The 13201-nt window shown below is 46.1% G+C and overlaps 1 protein-coding gene across 2 annotated transcripts; it reads left to right on the top strand.

Annotated features, from left to right (window-relative positions):
- The first annotated feature begins 1353 nt into the window (after window positions 1-1353).
- Window positions 1354-12424, top strand: LOC129693113 (fas apoptotic inhibitory molecule 1). Of its 2 annotated transcripts, XM_055629755.1 has the most exons (6): window positions 1529-1588; window positions 5290-5348; window positions 6354-6486; window positions 6800-7028; window positions 9689-9738; window positions 11945-12424. In XM_055629755.1, the coding sequence occupies exons 2-6, from the start codon at window positions 5305-5307 to the stop codon at window positions 12092-12094; spliced, it is 606 nt and encodes a 201-aa protein (XP_055485730.1). In that variant the 5' UTR covers window positions 1529-1588; window positions 5290-5304; the 3' UTR covers window positions 12095-12424. The 2 variants fall into 2 exon arrangements, with proteins under 2 accessions (XP_055485731.1, XP_055485730.1); XM_055629756.1 differs by lacking the exon at window positions 5290-5348 and having other exon boundaries at window positions 1354-1588.
- The last annotated feature ends 777 nt before the right edge of the window (window positions 12425-13201 follow it).

Consider the following 13201-nt stretch of genomic DNA (forward strand, 5'->3'; position numbering starts at 1 on the left):
AGTGTTGGAGATCAACAGAAGGTAAGCTCTTTTTAAATTGGCCATTTCTATTTCCCGTGCTTTTAATATCCTACTTGTACGTTTCACCAATAACTTAAAAAACACCATTTGGTATTTTAAAAACATATTAATAGAAACTCTTTTATGTAGGTGATACAATGTGTCTGCCATCTGTTCTGTCCAGTTCTCTCCCATTTGTATTCTTTCCTTAAAATATTTATTGCCATGTCAGTCAGAATTGTCAAAATATTAGGTAGGCCAATAGTCTTCAATGTTGTAGATATCCTGCCTGAAACTACTTCACTAAATTGTACTACTTTGAAACAAGGTTTAGTTATAAAAAAAGCTCAGGCTAGCCTGAAACTTTCAATCTTCCTGTCTCCGCCTCCTGAGTGCTGGGTAGATAGGCCTGTGGTCCAAGAACTGGGGAGACTGAGGCAGGAGGGTCTGGAATCCCAAGTGTGAGGCTGTTACGGATCACATAGTGAGGTTCTCCTAAACATCGACTAAATAAGCACAAAATACTATCAAACTAAGATCTTTATAAAACTTTTTTTTTAAATAAATTCTCTGCATTCATTAGTTCTCTTTACGAGGCTCTAATGGTAGATTGTATCCGAGACTACTCAACTGTTTGCCTCAGTTTTCACAATAGAATTAGGTTACACTAGGGACAGTGCGGTGGCTGTGTGTGTGCGCGCGCACGTATTATATACATTAAAAAAAATAATAAGGAGCAGCCGGGCGCGGTGGCACTTGCCTGTAATCCCAGCACTCAGTGAGGAAGAGGCAGGAGGATCTCTGTGAGTTCGAGACCAGCCTGGTCTACAGAGTGAGTCCAGAACAGCCAAGGCTACACAGAGAAAGCCTGTCTCGAAAAAACAAATAATAATAATAATTAATAATAATAACAATAAATTCAGGACCTCACCCACGATAACTAAGTGCCCTATTATTCAGCTCTATCCCCATACCCCAAGGTTTGGCTGTCAGTAAATGAAATTCAAATGTCTCCTTAATTGGTAAACAAAAAGCTCTGGACTACGTGCAAGGTTCGACATCCAAACGTCACCTGCGATCTTGCAGAGACGAGCTCGTTTCAAAGGCTGGACTCTTCCACCCAAAATGATCATGACCGTTCACATCTCAGGGAATGGAAGGGCAGCTGGGCCGTGGGAACCGAGGGTGTCTGTGGCGGAGCTGCCGAACCGGGAGGTGGCTACAAGCAGAGGGCTGCAGAGGGTCGCCGGCCCCGCAAGCCACCCAGAAGCTACGGTTCGCAGGGCCCGAGGTAGCAGCGGCGCGGCGGGGCGCACCGCAGGATGCACGGCAAGAGCCGGATTGGCTCCGGAGCGGAGGGTGGGCGGGGCCTCTGGAGGCGGACACTGGGAATTGGCTCTCTCGTGGAGGGTGGGCGGGGCCTCTGGAGAGGACACTCGCACTTGCGCAGGCTCACTCGGGCGGTGGGCGGGGGTCTCGCTGGGCCCCGGAAGGTAGTGGGGAGGCTGAGCGCCCGGCATGCGGGTGCGACTGCGGGAGCTGCCGACTACGTAGTGGGATCGGGAGCCGGTGGCGGCGCGCGGGGCAGGTGAGCGCGGGAGGTGGCGCTGGCGGCTCGGGCCGGCCCTTCCTGCCCGGGTCGGCCGAGCGGGCTCCGAGGTGCGCGGCGGCAGGCCTGGGTCGGCGGACTGCGAGCCGCGATGGGTTCGGTGCAGGAGGCCCTGGAGGGTGCAGGGCGGCCCCGCTGGCAACGGTGCGGATGCCCCGCAGCTGCAGACACTCCCGATACCTCGGAGCAGCGTTCGTGGCGCAATCGGGGCTCTCGGGCTTCGGGCCAGCGAGTCCAGCCCGTGTGCAGCCGCTGACGCGTCCCGGGTGGCCTTGGTCAAAATACCCCTGGGAGATTTGAACCGAGCGTACGCACCTCCCCGGGTTGCGGGAGGCCGAGCTAACCCCTCCGTAAGTGCTCTGTGGACCGGAGCTCCTGGGAGCAGCCCGCTGCAGCATCCTTGCTGGCTCTCGCTAGTTCCAATGCAGGTTGGCATTGGGGGCAGATTTATTCCTGTACCGCTCTAGGGTTGCGGTAAGCTCAACTCGAGTTGCTTAACGAAGGAGCCTGTTATCTTACAGCGTCCAGAGCAGGATTCTGTAGTCCCTTCCTAGAATTCTGTAGTTCCTCTCTTTCTGTAGTGCAAAGGCTTACTTGGAAACCTGCCTCGGGCATGGAATGACGGTTTAATGAAACCCAGCGAAATCACACTTTACTCAAGGTGGGAGATGGTAGGACAGGTAACGAGTTGTTTTGCTGTTTTACGATCTGACGTGGCATTCAGTCAGTCACCTGTATGTAACAGCATGTAAACACAAGAGTATGAAAATCGTCTTGCATTGCAACCAGTGCTCATGTAAATATCATCGTGGGCGGTGTTACTGTCTGGTGAACTCATCACAATTAAATTAGATAAGTACCGTGTCTGAAACACTGAATGGATGTTTGGAAATACAGTTTCTAGTTAAATTATCTCCACGGAGTCTGAGTACTTAGCAAGTTGTTAGTCATTTGGGGATTTATTTTTTTTTTTTAATTTATTTGATTTTTGTTTTCCGCAACAGGTTTTTGCTGTGTAGTGTTGCCTGTCCTAGACTCGATTTGTAGACCAGTCTGGCCTTGAACTCACAGAGGTCTGCCTGCCTCTGCCTTCCAGAGTGCTGGGATCTCAGGCTTGTGCCACCACGCCTGGCTCATTTGGGGATAGCATGGACAGAGAAAAGTGAAATATTGCTAACTTTCATTAAGGCAGGCTTTCTCTTATTTGACCATATCTACAGAAAACAAACATTGAAACTAATTTTGTATTGATTTGTGAATATGGGTTTTTTCAGTTTGAAATGCACAATTATAAATATAATTTGCCAGGTAGCTGCTTACTCTGACCATTTTAGGTGCTTTTCTCCTAGGATATGCACTCTTCAGTTACTGGAGAGTGAAACATCACTAATTTCTAAGTAGTCTGTGAATTAATTGTTGCTTGTATGAATGTCTGTTGATAGTTTAGAATGGGTTTTGTTTTGTCTTCCTTTTTTGGTTTTTCAAGACAAGGTTTCTCTGTGTAGCCTTGGCCATCCTTGGACTCACTTTTGTAGACCATACTGGCCTTGAACTAATAGAGATCTGCCTGCCTCTGCCTTTAATGTCGTGGGATTAAAGGGGTAAGCTCTACCACCGGCATAATCTTGGTTTTACATCATGTGTATATGTATGTGGGGGTATGGGCATGCACTCAAGTGCCAGAGTCTCGAGGACATCAGACCCTCTTACTGCAGGAGTTACAGGTGGTTGTGGGCTGCCTGACTTGGGTGGTGGGAACTGACCTAGTGTTCTCTGAAAGAGCAGTCATGTTCTTAATCACTGAGCCATCTCTCCAGCCTCTGTGCTTTATTAGCGCATCTTAGTAATGTTTGGAGTTCTTTCTACTACAAAATCCTCCCACTTTCTCAGGTTTGAGAGATGAACTTCTTGGAACACTCTAAAAGTTGGATAGCAAAATTTGAATGGCATTGTCCCCTGTGGTTTGCAGAGAATGCCCCCAGCATTATATTATACCACTGTGTGCATTCTGTTGCTATGCATAGAAACCTTTATTCTGTAATCTTTTGGAAGCAGTTTGTGGCACCTGACTTTTCTTCCAGCAGAAGGGGTTGGCAGTCTTCCATTGTTAGCGAAGGGAGCGCACCCTTGGACATCCTGGCAGGGAAGGCACTTATTGAGGAGAGTGCTAAAACTGGAGTAGGCCTTGGGAGCAAAACACAGTCAAATTTATAAAAGCTTTGCAGGAGTAGGCTGCCCACTGTAGCTTCCTCGCGTGCATCCCCTATGCATGTTAGCATGTGTCTGCTTCTGAGTGTTCTTTAGCTCCCCAGCCTTCTCCATGTAGTGTTTGCTGTGCACGGAGGCCTAGGCGCACTTCCGGCTTGTGAAATGTAACTAACACTGAAACAGTTCCGTCAGTGTTTGGAGCTGATCTCTGCTTCTGAACTGATTGAGTCCTATAACTGAGGACTTAGGAAAATGAGTGAATAAGCTTTGCCCCCACAGAACAGTCTCATATATTCCTAGCTACTTCACACAAATTCACAATTTCACTGGAGGAAAATGTTTTAAATTATGTGTTGGCCTTCAAACTATACTGTAAAGCTTGGATCTTAAATGTCACCCTGAATATGGATGCCGCCATCATGCTTCACATATTGGCTTGGAGTTTCACATACTGGCTGAGTAAAGCTGTTTATCTTAGCATTTGACTTGCTTCCTAGAGCACAGCCTCAAACCCTTGGGGCTTTCTGTGTTCTAGGCGAGACCTCTGGGACAGGGGCGGTTCCTTAGGCTCCTGCATGATGTAATATTCAAGACAAACTAGAATTTATTCCTCTGTTTTTTTTTAAAGGTTTATTTATTTATTATTTATACAATATTCTGCATGCATCTGTGCCTGCATGCCAGAACAAGGCACCAGATCTCATTATAGATGGTTGTGAGCCACCACGTGGTTGCTGGGAATTGAACTCAGGACCTCTGGAAGAGCAGGCAGTGCTCTTAACCTCTGGGCCATCTCTCCAGCCCTATTCTGATGTTTTAAGAAATTATAAATGAGGCTAGAGAGATGGCTCAGAGGTTAAGAACACTGGTTATTCTTCCAAAAGTCCTGAGTTAACTCCCAGCAACCACATGGTGGCTCATAACCATGTATAGTGAGATATGGTGCCCTCTTCTGGCATGCAGGCACACATGCAGGCAGAACACTATATAAATAGTAAATAAATAAATCTTAAAATTAAAAAAAAAAAAAACGAAATTATAAGTGCTTGCCAGGCAGTGGTGGTACACACCTTAAATCAGCACGTGGGAGGCAGAGATAGATGGATCTGAGTTCCAGGCCAGCCTGGTCTACAGAGTGAGTTCCAGGACACCCAAAGCTACACAGAAAAATTCTGTCTCAAAAAAAAATTATATATATATATATATATATATATATATATATATATATATATACTGTAAATGTTTAAATAGAAAAATGGAATTGGCTTATTTGTATGCTCGAACTATCTCTGAAAACAAAAGCTTTCCCCTCTACTGTATGTAAATGCAACTTCATTGGAACATGCAGGCAGTTAATGAAAGGATCTCAATGTTAAAAACAAAAAAAACCCTTTGTAGTCATCTTTGCTGCTTCCAACCTGTCTCTGCTGCATTTCTGCTTTTCTCTTTCCTGGCTGCTAATTGGATTGCAGACTGTGTTGCTAACCATGGCATCTGGAGATGACAGTCCTATCTTTGAAGATGATGAAAGGTAAATGTCTTGTTTTGAAAGTTCTGGGGTTGTCAGGATAGGTCCGGAGACTTCTGTGTCTGTTGGGGACACGTTCTGTGTCACTGCAGAACGCATGCTCTGCTTCCTGACTTAGAGGAGGTTAGTGAGTCACCTGTGTGGATTCGGCCACCGTAATCCTCCTCCATAGCACCTTCTCAGCCCAGAACTCTCAGCAGCCACTAAAAATGATTAAGAGAGTAGAACAGGCAAAGGGGGAGATTCAAGAACGCAGTTGGATCCAGCAGACTTGCAGCCTACTCCTTTTACCACTTATTATCATCGTGACAATAAGTGCCCCCTGGTTAAACCTTGGGGGCTCTGTGCCCCCTCTGTAAAGCAAGGGGACTGACAGCCTCCATCTCCCGGAGAGGAGCCCATGTTTTACTGGCAGAACCGGTTCCTGGAGAGCACCGGCCAGCTGCAGTCAGCTGTGACCCCCCTAACTGCCGTAACTACTCAGAGCTAGTTAATCATCTATCCTCAACATCAGATTTCCTCCATGATAGCTCTTAATGTTAGATCAGAACACTTTTTTAAATTGTTGTTGTTGAAACAAACCCCCCGTCAGTGGTTCTGAAAAGTTTGAAGAATTCTTGTTTGGGATCAATCTGATGTAAAACAAAGCAAAACTGCTAATTTCTGGCCTTTTTGTTGTTGCTGTTGTTCGTAGAGTAGTGACTCTAACCTTTCCATGTACTGGCCCAGCCCAGAGTGCTATCCGGGATTAACTGTTACATCTTAATCTTATTAGTATTTAGGTGACTTTGGGATTATAGACTACACCTCTGCATAGTGTCTTTCAAGGGAAGAGCCCGGGAGAGAAAGCAGTTACATGCCGTGTGAGTGGGGTATCTTGAGGAATATCACTTTATCATTTTGTAGTTGTAAGGACCTTGAAAATCTGGCCTTTTCCTGGTGGAAGGAGTGACTAGTCATTCTCCCACTCTTTTGGCCCCTTTTAATGGCTCTGTTTTATTCCTTTAGCCCTCTTTATAGTCTGGAAAAGATGACAGATCTTGTAGCTGTTTGGGACGTCGCATTAAGTGATGGCATCCACAAGATTGAATTTGAGCATGGGACCACCTCAGGCAAACGTGTTGTGTACGTGGATGGGAAGGTAGGAAACACGTGACTTTGTAAACTTGACAACAAAGCTTGGTTTTGTCAGTGCAGCCTCTCAATAAGTAAAATCAGGGGGTTTGTGTTTGTCTTTGTTTTGACTGTGGCTGTTTCTCACGGTTCTATAGCAATCTGATGGTCATTACAGAATACATAGACAGCAACTTCTAACTCTGAGGAACCTCTACACGAAATAATAAAAATACAGCTAATATTGTCATTTGAACAGTCTGAAATTTTACACTACTTTTAAAATTAAGTATTAATTTTTCTGTCTTGCGTTTCTTAAACCTTTATATGTCATCATCCAGGAAGAGATAAGAAAAGAGTGGATGTTCAAATTGGTGGGCAAAGAAACGTTCTACGTCGGAGCCGCAAAAACCAAAGCCACCATAAATATAGATGCTGTCAGTGGTTTTGCGTATGAGTACACCCTGGAAATTGATGGGAAAAGCCTCAAGAAGTACATGGAGAACAGATCAAAGACCACCAACACCTGGGTATTGCATTTGGACGGCAAGGACATGAGAGTTGTTCTGGGTAAGTCGGCTCTTTCTGCAGAACCTTCTGGCCATTATGATGTCCTGCCCTACAGACTTCTGTGGTCCCTTTCCTAAGCGGAGAACCGCAAGCACAGCTGTCCTCCTCCTGTCCCGCAGAAACGGCTGTTCATTCAGCTCCCTGGGTTTTATATGCGGTGTCCTAATGTCACATTTGATAAGGTTGGATTTGAAAATTAAAATCCCGGGTTTAAGAAGTAATATTAATGCAGACATCTATTGTTTGGTATTTTTCTTCATAAATAAAAAGCACTGAGCCCTCCATTCATTCTTGGGTCGTGTCTGTGGGAGAGCAGGAGATTCTGGCCTTCTCCGGTGTGGCCACCTAGGCTCATTTTCATGAACAGTAGTAGTTCAACCAGTTGCTGCCAGCTGTTTCCAATTTCATCTTGTTACTGAAGTACATCTTGAAGGAATTATTTCTGTGGTCAAGGAAATAAACTTTTTCTTGGCTTCTAAGTTGAGTTGCTGTTTTTCTTTTCTTTTTGTTTGTTTGTTTGTTTGTTTGGCTGGTTTTTTGAGACAGGGTTTGTTTCTCTGTGTAGCCATGGCTGTTCTGGACTCGCTTTGTAGACCAGGCCGGCCTCGAACTCATAGAGATCTACCTGCCTCTGCCTCCCGAGTGCGTGTGCCACCACTGCCCAGCTTGCTGTTTTTCCTGAATACGGCAAAATAATTTCCCCTCAGAATTTATGAAGTCCTTGTTCTCATATTTTCTGTTCTTCACTGTTTTGAATGAGTTTTGTGTCTGTGTGACTCTCATTTTTTTTTTTTTTTCCTTCCTAGAGCTTTTAATAGTTTGTGCCAACCATCTTTCTGAGTGTCATCGTGATGTAGCCGGGGATGTCGAGACTCACCGCATCCTACCACTTATTTAGCTGTGAAAGGTTTAGAACAGTAGTTCTCAGCCTGTGGGTCGTGGCCCTTTTAGAGGTCATATATCAGATATGTACATCACAATTCATAACAACAGCAAAATTACAGTTACAAAGTAGGCACGGAAATAACTTTGTGCTTGGACGGAGGGGAGGGGTCACCATAGCCTGAGGAACTGTGTTAAAGGGTGGGAGCGTTAGGAAGGTTGAGAACCGCTGGGTTAGAGAGTCGGTGCATTTGAGAATGTGGGCCTTCCTTTGGTTTGGTTCTGAATGCTGAGACAGCCTTGCGCCACAGCGCTGGTTTGTCATTATGTGACATTGCTGCTCCACGCCCATGGTCTCTTCAGTCATGCAGATTTTGACAATTTGTCTTCAGGTGGAATCTGTTTTTCTTTAATGGCTTCTGGATTAGCCATATTCCCCGGCAAACCTCTCGAGATAATTTAGATAATCTGAATATGTATGCATGTTCAGTCGATAGACTTAATTACCTACCAATTACCTACTTACTTAATTACTACTTAATTACCTACCGTGTCCCACTTCCCCTGTCACTGATCTTAGCCCTGGATATTCAGCCGCATGCTGTGATCAGCTGGGTTTCCCTGCCTCTGACCATGCAAGAATCATATCCAGACTGCCTTTGGGGTGGCCCTACATATTACCTTGAGGCCACCACTGCTTTCCTTTTGTCACATTTAGCCCTCCTCAAAGGCTTCCTACAGCTTAAGCCGGGGGCCCGTCTGGCTCAGGAAGTGGGGAGAAGAGAAGCCCCTTCACCTTGTGCCCCTACAGTAGGTGGCCTGCCGGAGTCACACCCTTGGCTGGACCCTCAGACATGACCCCTGGGCAGGATTTTGTCCTTGGATCCTGGTGCCTGTGCAGGCCACAAACACAGGCTTGCTCTCTGTGTCTCTGTCTCTCTTTCTCTCTCTTTCTCTGTCTCCACTTCCTCACCTGCCTCCTTGGTGACCACAGTCTTCCATCCAGTTTTTAGGACACCAATATTGACAGGCTGAGTTGAAGACTCCCACTGACAGGGAACTCTGGTAGCAAACTGCTGCTTAAGGCTGCTGCTGCGGCAGCATTGCGTTCCCTGTTGTTCCATACTGTAGAGTCCTCATGCTAGTGCTATGGCAGCATTGCATTCTCCGTGTTCTGTACTGTAGAGTCCCCGTGCTAGTGCTCTCCCTGTGTTCCATACTGTAGAGTCTGTATGCTTGATCTATTTTCCCTTATAATCTAGGAGTTTTTTTCGAAAGTAAAACCACTATAAAAATAGGATTATTTTTATAGTGTCCAGCAAAAAAACTAAAAGTAAAGTTCCTGCTGTCTGCCTTCTCTAAACCCCAAGGCGGATGGTCTTCCTGCCATCATCCGTTTAGCTCTGTCAGTGTAGGAGGCAGGAGAAGTCATCTAGTCCCTGGTGCTCACCACATTCCCCATGAGTAAGGGTTTGTAATTTCCTCACCCCCTTGTTCATTTGTTCATAAACTCTTGACAAAAATTGTCCTTCAGAAGTTGCTTTGTTTAATTAGACTTTTATCATATTCTGACAGGACCCTCTTAAAAGATTTCAAAAAAGTCTTTTGGTTTCATTGATGCACAAAGTTTCTTCAAAATTTTGGGAGCTTCAAAGACATTGAAAGTGTTGAGTTTTAGAATGTTGATTGTAATCTAGACATATATGCATATCCAACTTTAAAAAAGGAGTTAACCTGAAATCTAGAATTATAACTTGAAGTTTATGTTGCTTTTACAGAAAAAGACACTATGGATGTATGGTGCAATGGTCAAAAAATGGAGACAGCAGTAAGTTCCCTTCATTTATTATAGTGTGTGTGAGTGGACACCCCCCCCACCACCACCTTTTTCTTGAGCTAATATGGAGGCAAGAGGTCTGAGTGTGGGGAGGATGAGAGCTGTAGAAATCTCTCAGTCAGTAAACTGCCAGGGCATGCCCAGGAACCTGAGTTAGGATTCGAGTGCCGTGTAAAAGCTAGGCACGATCACACACACACACACACACACACACACGCATGTACACTCGGCTGGAGAGACGGCGCACTGGTTAAGAGCGCTTGTTGCTCTTGCAGAGGATGGGTTGGATTCCCAGCACCCATAGTCATCTACAACTCAAGTTCCTGGTGATCCAGCACCCTCTTCTCCCCTCCGCTGGCACCAGGCCCACTGTGGTCCGCAGACAAACCTGCGAGCAGAACGTGCAGACATATACAATTGAAAAATCTAAAACAAATGCTTTTGCCTTGTTTGTTTGTTTGAGGCAGTGCTTTTCTGTGTTGCCCTGGCTGTCCTGGGACCTGCTCTGCAGACTAGGCTGCCATGAACCCAGGGGTCCACTTGCCTCTGCCCCCAACCAAGTGCTGGCCTTAAAGGTGTGCGTGTGCCACTCTGCCTGGCTTCTGAAAATAATGTTTAGTGAAATGGAATCTTAAAACAATAAATCAAGGCTGGTGTTGTAGCTCAGGAGTAGAGTGGTGCACTTACCTAGCATGTGTGAGGCCCGAGCTCCTACCCTCAACGTGCCAAAACTGACCATGATAAGGTAGGTTTCTGGAAATATTACCGTGTTGTCATTTGCGCAGAATAATGGGTTTCAGTATAAGTGCATGTGGCTTTAAGTAGGGTAGAAACAGCATTCATCTGGGATGGGCTCGTTCTTAGTAACTGCCTGGAAGCCAGTGTGAAGACAGCCCTCTGTAACCACGTTGCCTGCTTCCGCTATGGCGCCAGAGTGGCGTGGGCAGCTTCCCTACCTCGGCCAGCTCCAGTCTGTGCACACCCGGGGCTGCTCCCGTGCAGCACACATTGTTTCCTCCCCCCGTATCATCACTAGCGTGGGAAGTTGCCAAGAAGCAGGGTTCTGCTGGGAAACCTTGTCTGGCCCTCCAAAGGTTTCTTCCAGGTCTCAGTGCAAAGTGCCCAGGACAAGCCTGGAGGAGCACATTGCACTTCCTCTGCAGACCACCCACCGGGGCTGCTGGGAGCCCAGGACGCACTTCCTCTCATGCTCCCGTGCGTGCGTGCATGCTGTTGCTGAGAGAGCAGACTCCAGGCTTGCTCACTCTGTGGATCTCTGCAGTGCCCAGGAGCACAGTGAGGACCAGCAGGACCTCTAGCACCGAGCCACAGTCCCTGCCTCTGCCAACAAGTTCTGAGTCTGATTGTGCTTCCCTTGCTTTCTGACACACTCCACTTCTGTCCTCTAAGTTCCCGTTAGTACCGCTCCACAGAAATATAATATGAGCCAGTGAGACTTGGATGTAATATCACCTTTTCTAGTAGCAGCGCTAAAAGGAAGTTGAAGGTGGGTTAATTTTAATGTTTAATTTAAATCAAATAGCAAAAATGCCATAAGGACAGGTGTGGTGGTACACACCTTTAACCCCAGCACTCAGGAGGCAGAGGCAGAGGCAGCCTAGTCAGAGCCAGACAGTTCCTGGCCAGTTCCAGGACAGCCAGGGCTGTTCGCACAGAGAAACCCTGTCTCAGAAAACAAAACGAACAGATTAGTCAAGGGTGTGGCGCTCAGTGATCGGTGCTGTTGGTTACGCTGGGTGTGTGTTAGCCTTCCACCAGAGGCAGCTGATTTGTGGTGGGAGCCCTTCCGCCTCTTGCTGGATGGGCCTTCAGGAAGTTATTAAATATGTTGCTCTTCAATTTCTGTGTCTATAAAATGAGTATAGTGATGATCTCTGGCAGCTGTTGTACTCAGTGAAACGGTGTCCGTAAGCTGATATGGATAACCGAGAAATGTTTATTGACGTGCTCACCATTTTTAGTTTTGCAAACGTTGTCTGCACTGTGGACATAGAATTTTCTTCTCCCAAAACTTAAGACCCCTCAGGCTTTTGGAAATTACAGCAAGGTCTCTAAACATAATCTCTGGGCTCTGACGTCGCAGAGTTTGACATCATGACCTGTACTTTTTCAGAGGGTATTGTTCTCCAGCAGAGGGGTTTCTGCGACACTGACGCCTCCTGCTCTGCTGTCCTAGGGCGCGTTTGTAGATGACGGGACTGAAACACACTTCAGTGTTGGGAGCCATGAGTGTTACATAAAAGCTGTCAGCAGCGGGAAGAGGAAAGAAGGCATCATCCATACGCTCATTGTGGACAACCGGGAAGTCCCAGAGCTCTCTGTGTGACGGCTCGGTAGTGAGGTTCCGAACCAAAGAGGTGACATCAGGACTTGCTAATGGCTGTGGTCATTAAACGTGTTCAGTATGTACATATCGGTAGATTTAGTCTTCGATGTTTTTATTTGTATCTTTTGTTACTTGAAACTGTGATGTTCCAATGGTCAAGAAAAAATGTGGACTCAGACTCATAAAAATTTATTTTTAACTAATGTAAAATGTTTCTAATTCAGATGGAAAATAAAATGTGGACCCAAACCACTAACATCTCACAACAGTAACCTTAACTGTGATCGTGAACACTGTAAAATAAACTGGTGCTGCTGGCTGTGTCCCACAGTGGGTTTGTCTTTGTGTGCTTCTCACCTCTTCAGATAGGCTGGCCTAGCATTTGAAGCCGCTAGTTCACAACGATGCAATTGGTGGAATCAGAGAAAACAAGAAGCATCTTCTATCTGAAAACATGAAAAAAACATCCAATAATGCCATATAATCATTTGATTTAGGCCAGGCATGGTGATGCCTGCCTTTAGTCCCAATACTTCGGAGGCAGAGGCAGTTGGATCTCTGAGTTCGAGACCAGCCTGGTCTACAAAGTGAGTTCTAGGACAGCCAAGGCTACCCTGTCTTGAAAAACCCAAAGAATTTGATGTAGGCGCTGGAGAGATGGCTCAGCAGTTAGTGCATGCTGCTCTTGCAGAGGACCTGGGTCCAATTCCTAGTATCTATGAGGTACCTCACAGCTATCTGTCAGTCTAGGCCCAGGGGATCCAGTTCCTCTTCTGGCTCCCATGGCTCTCAGATTTGCATGTGGCGCACATATATCCATTAAGATAAAATAATCATACACATAAAATGAAAATAAATCACTTACACCTTTAATCCCAGCACTTGGAAGGCAGAGGCAGGTAGATCTCTGAGTTGTATGTCAGCCTGGTCTACAGAGTAGAGTTCCAGAACCATTGGGGCTACACAGAGAAACCCTGTCTCAAAAATCAATCAATCAATCAAAAAGTGAAAGGATTTTAATTTATGTGAGTGTGGTGTTAAATGTCTTTAATCCCAGTGCGTGGGAGGCAGAGGCAGGCGGATTTCTGTATTTTGAGGGTCAGCCTG

Source organism: Psammomys obesus, unplaced genomic scaffold (genome assembly GCF_907164565.1).
Source record: "Psammomys obesus unplaced genomic scaffold, mPsaObe1.curated_primary_1811, whole genome shotgun sequence".
NCBI lineage: Eukaryota > Metazoa > Chordata > Mammalia > Rodentia > Muridae > Psammomys > Psammomys obesus.

Coding starts and splice junctions, on each gene's coding strand:
- LOC129693113 (XM_055629755.1), top strand. CDS start 5,305: ATGGCATCTGGAGATGACAGTCCTATCTTTGAAGATGATGAAAG. Junction 6,487..6,799: donor TTGTGTACGTGGATGGGAAG/GTAGGAAACACG, acceptor GTCATCATCCAG/GAAGAGATAAGAAAAGAGTG. Junction 9,739..11,944: donor GTCAAAAAATGGAGACAGCA/GTAAGTTCCCTT, acceptor CTGCTGTCCTAG/GGCGCGTTTGTAGATGACGG.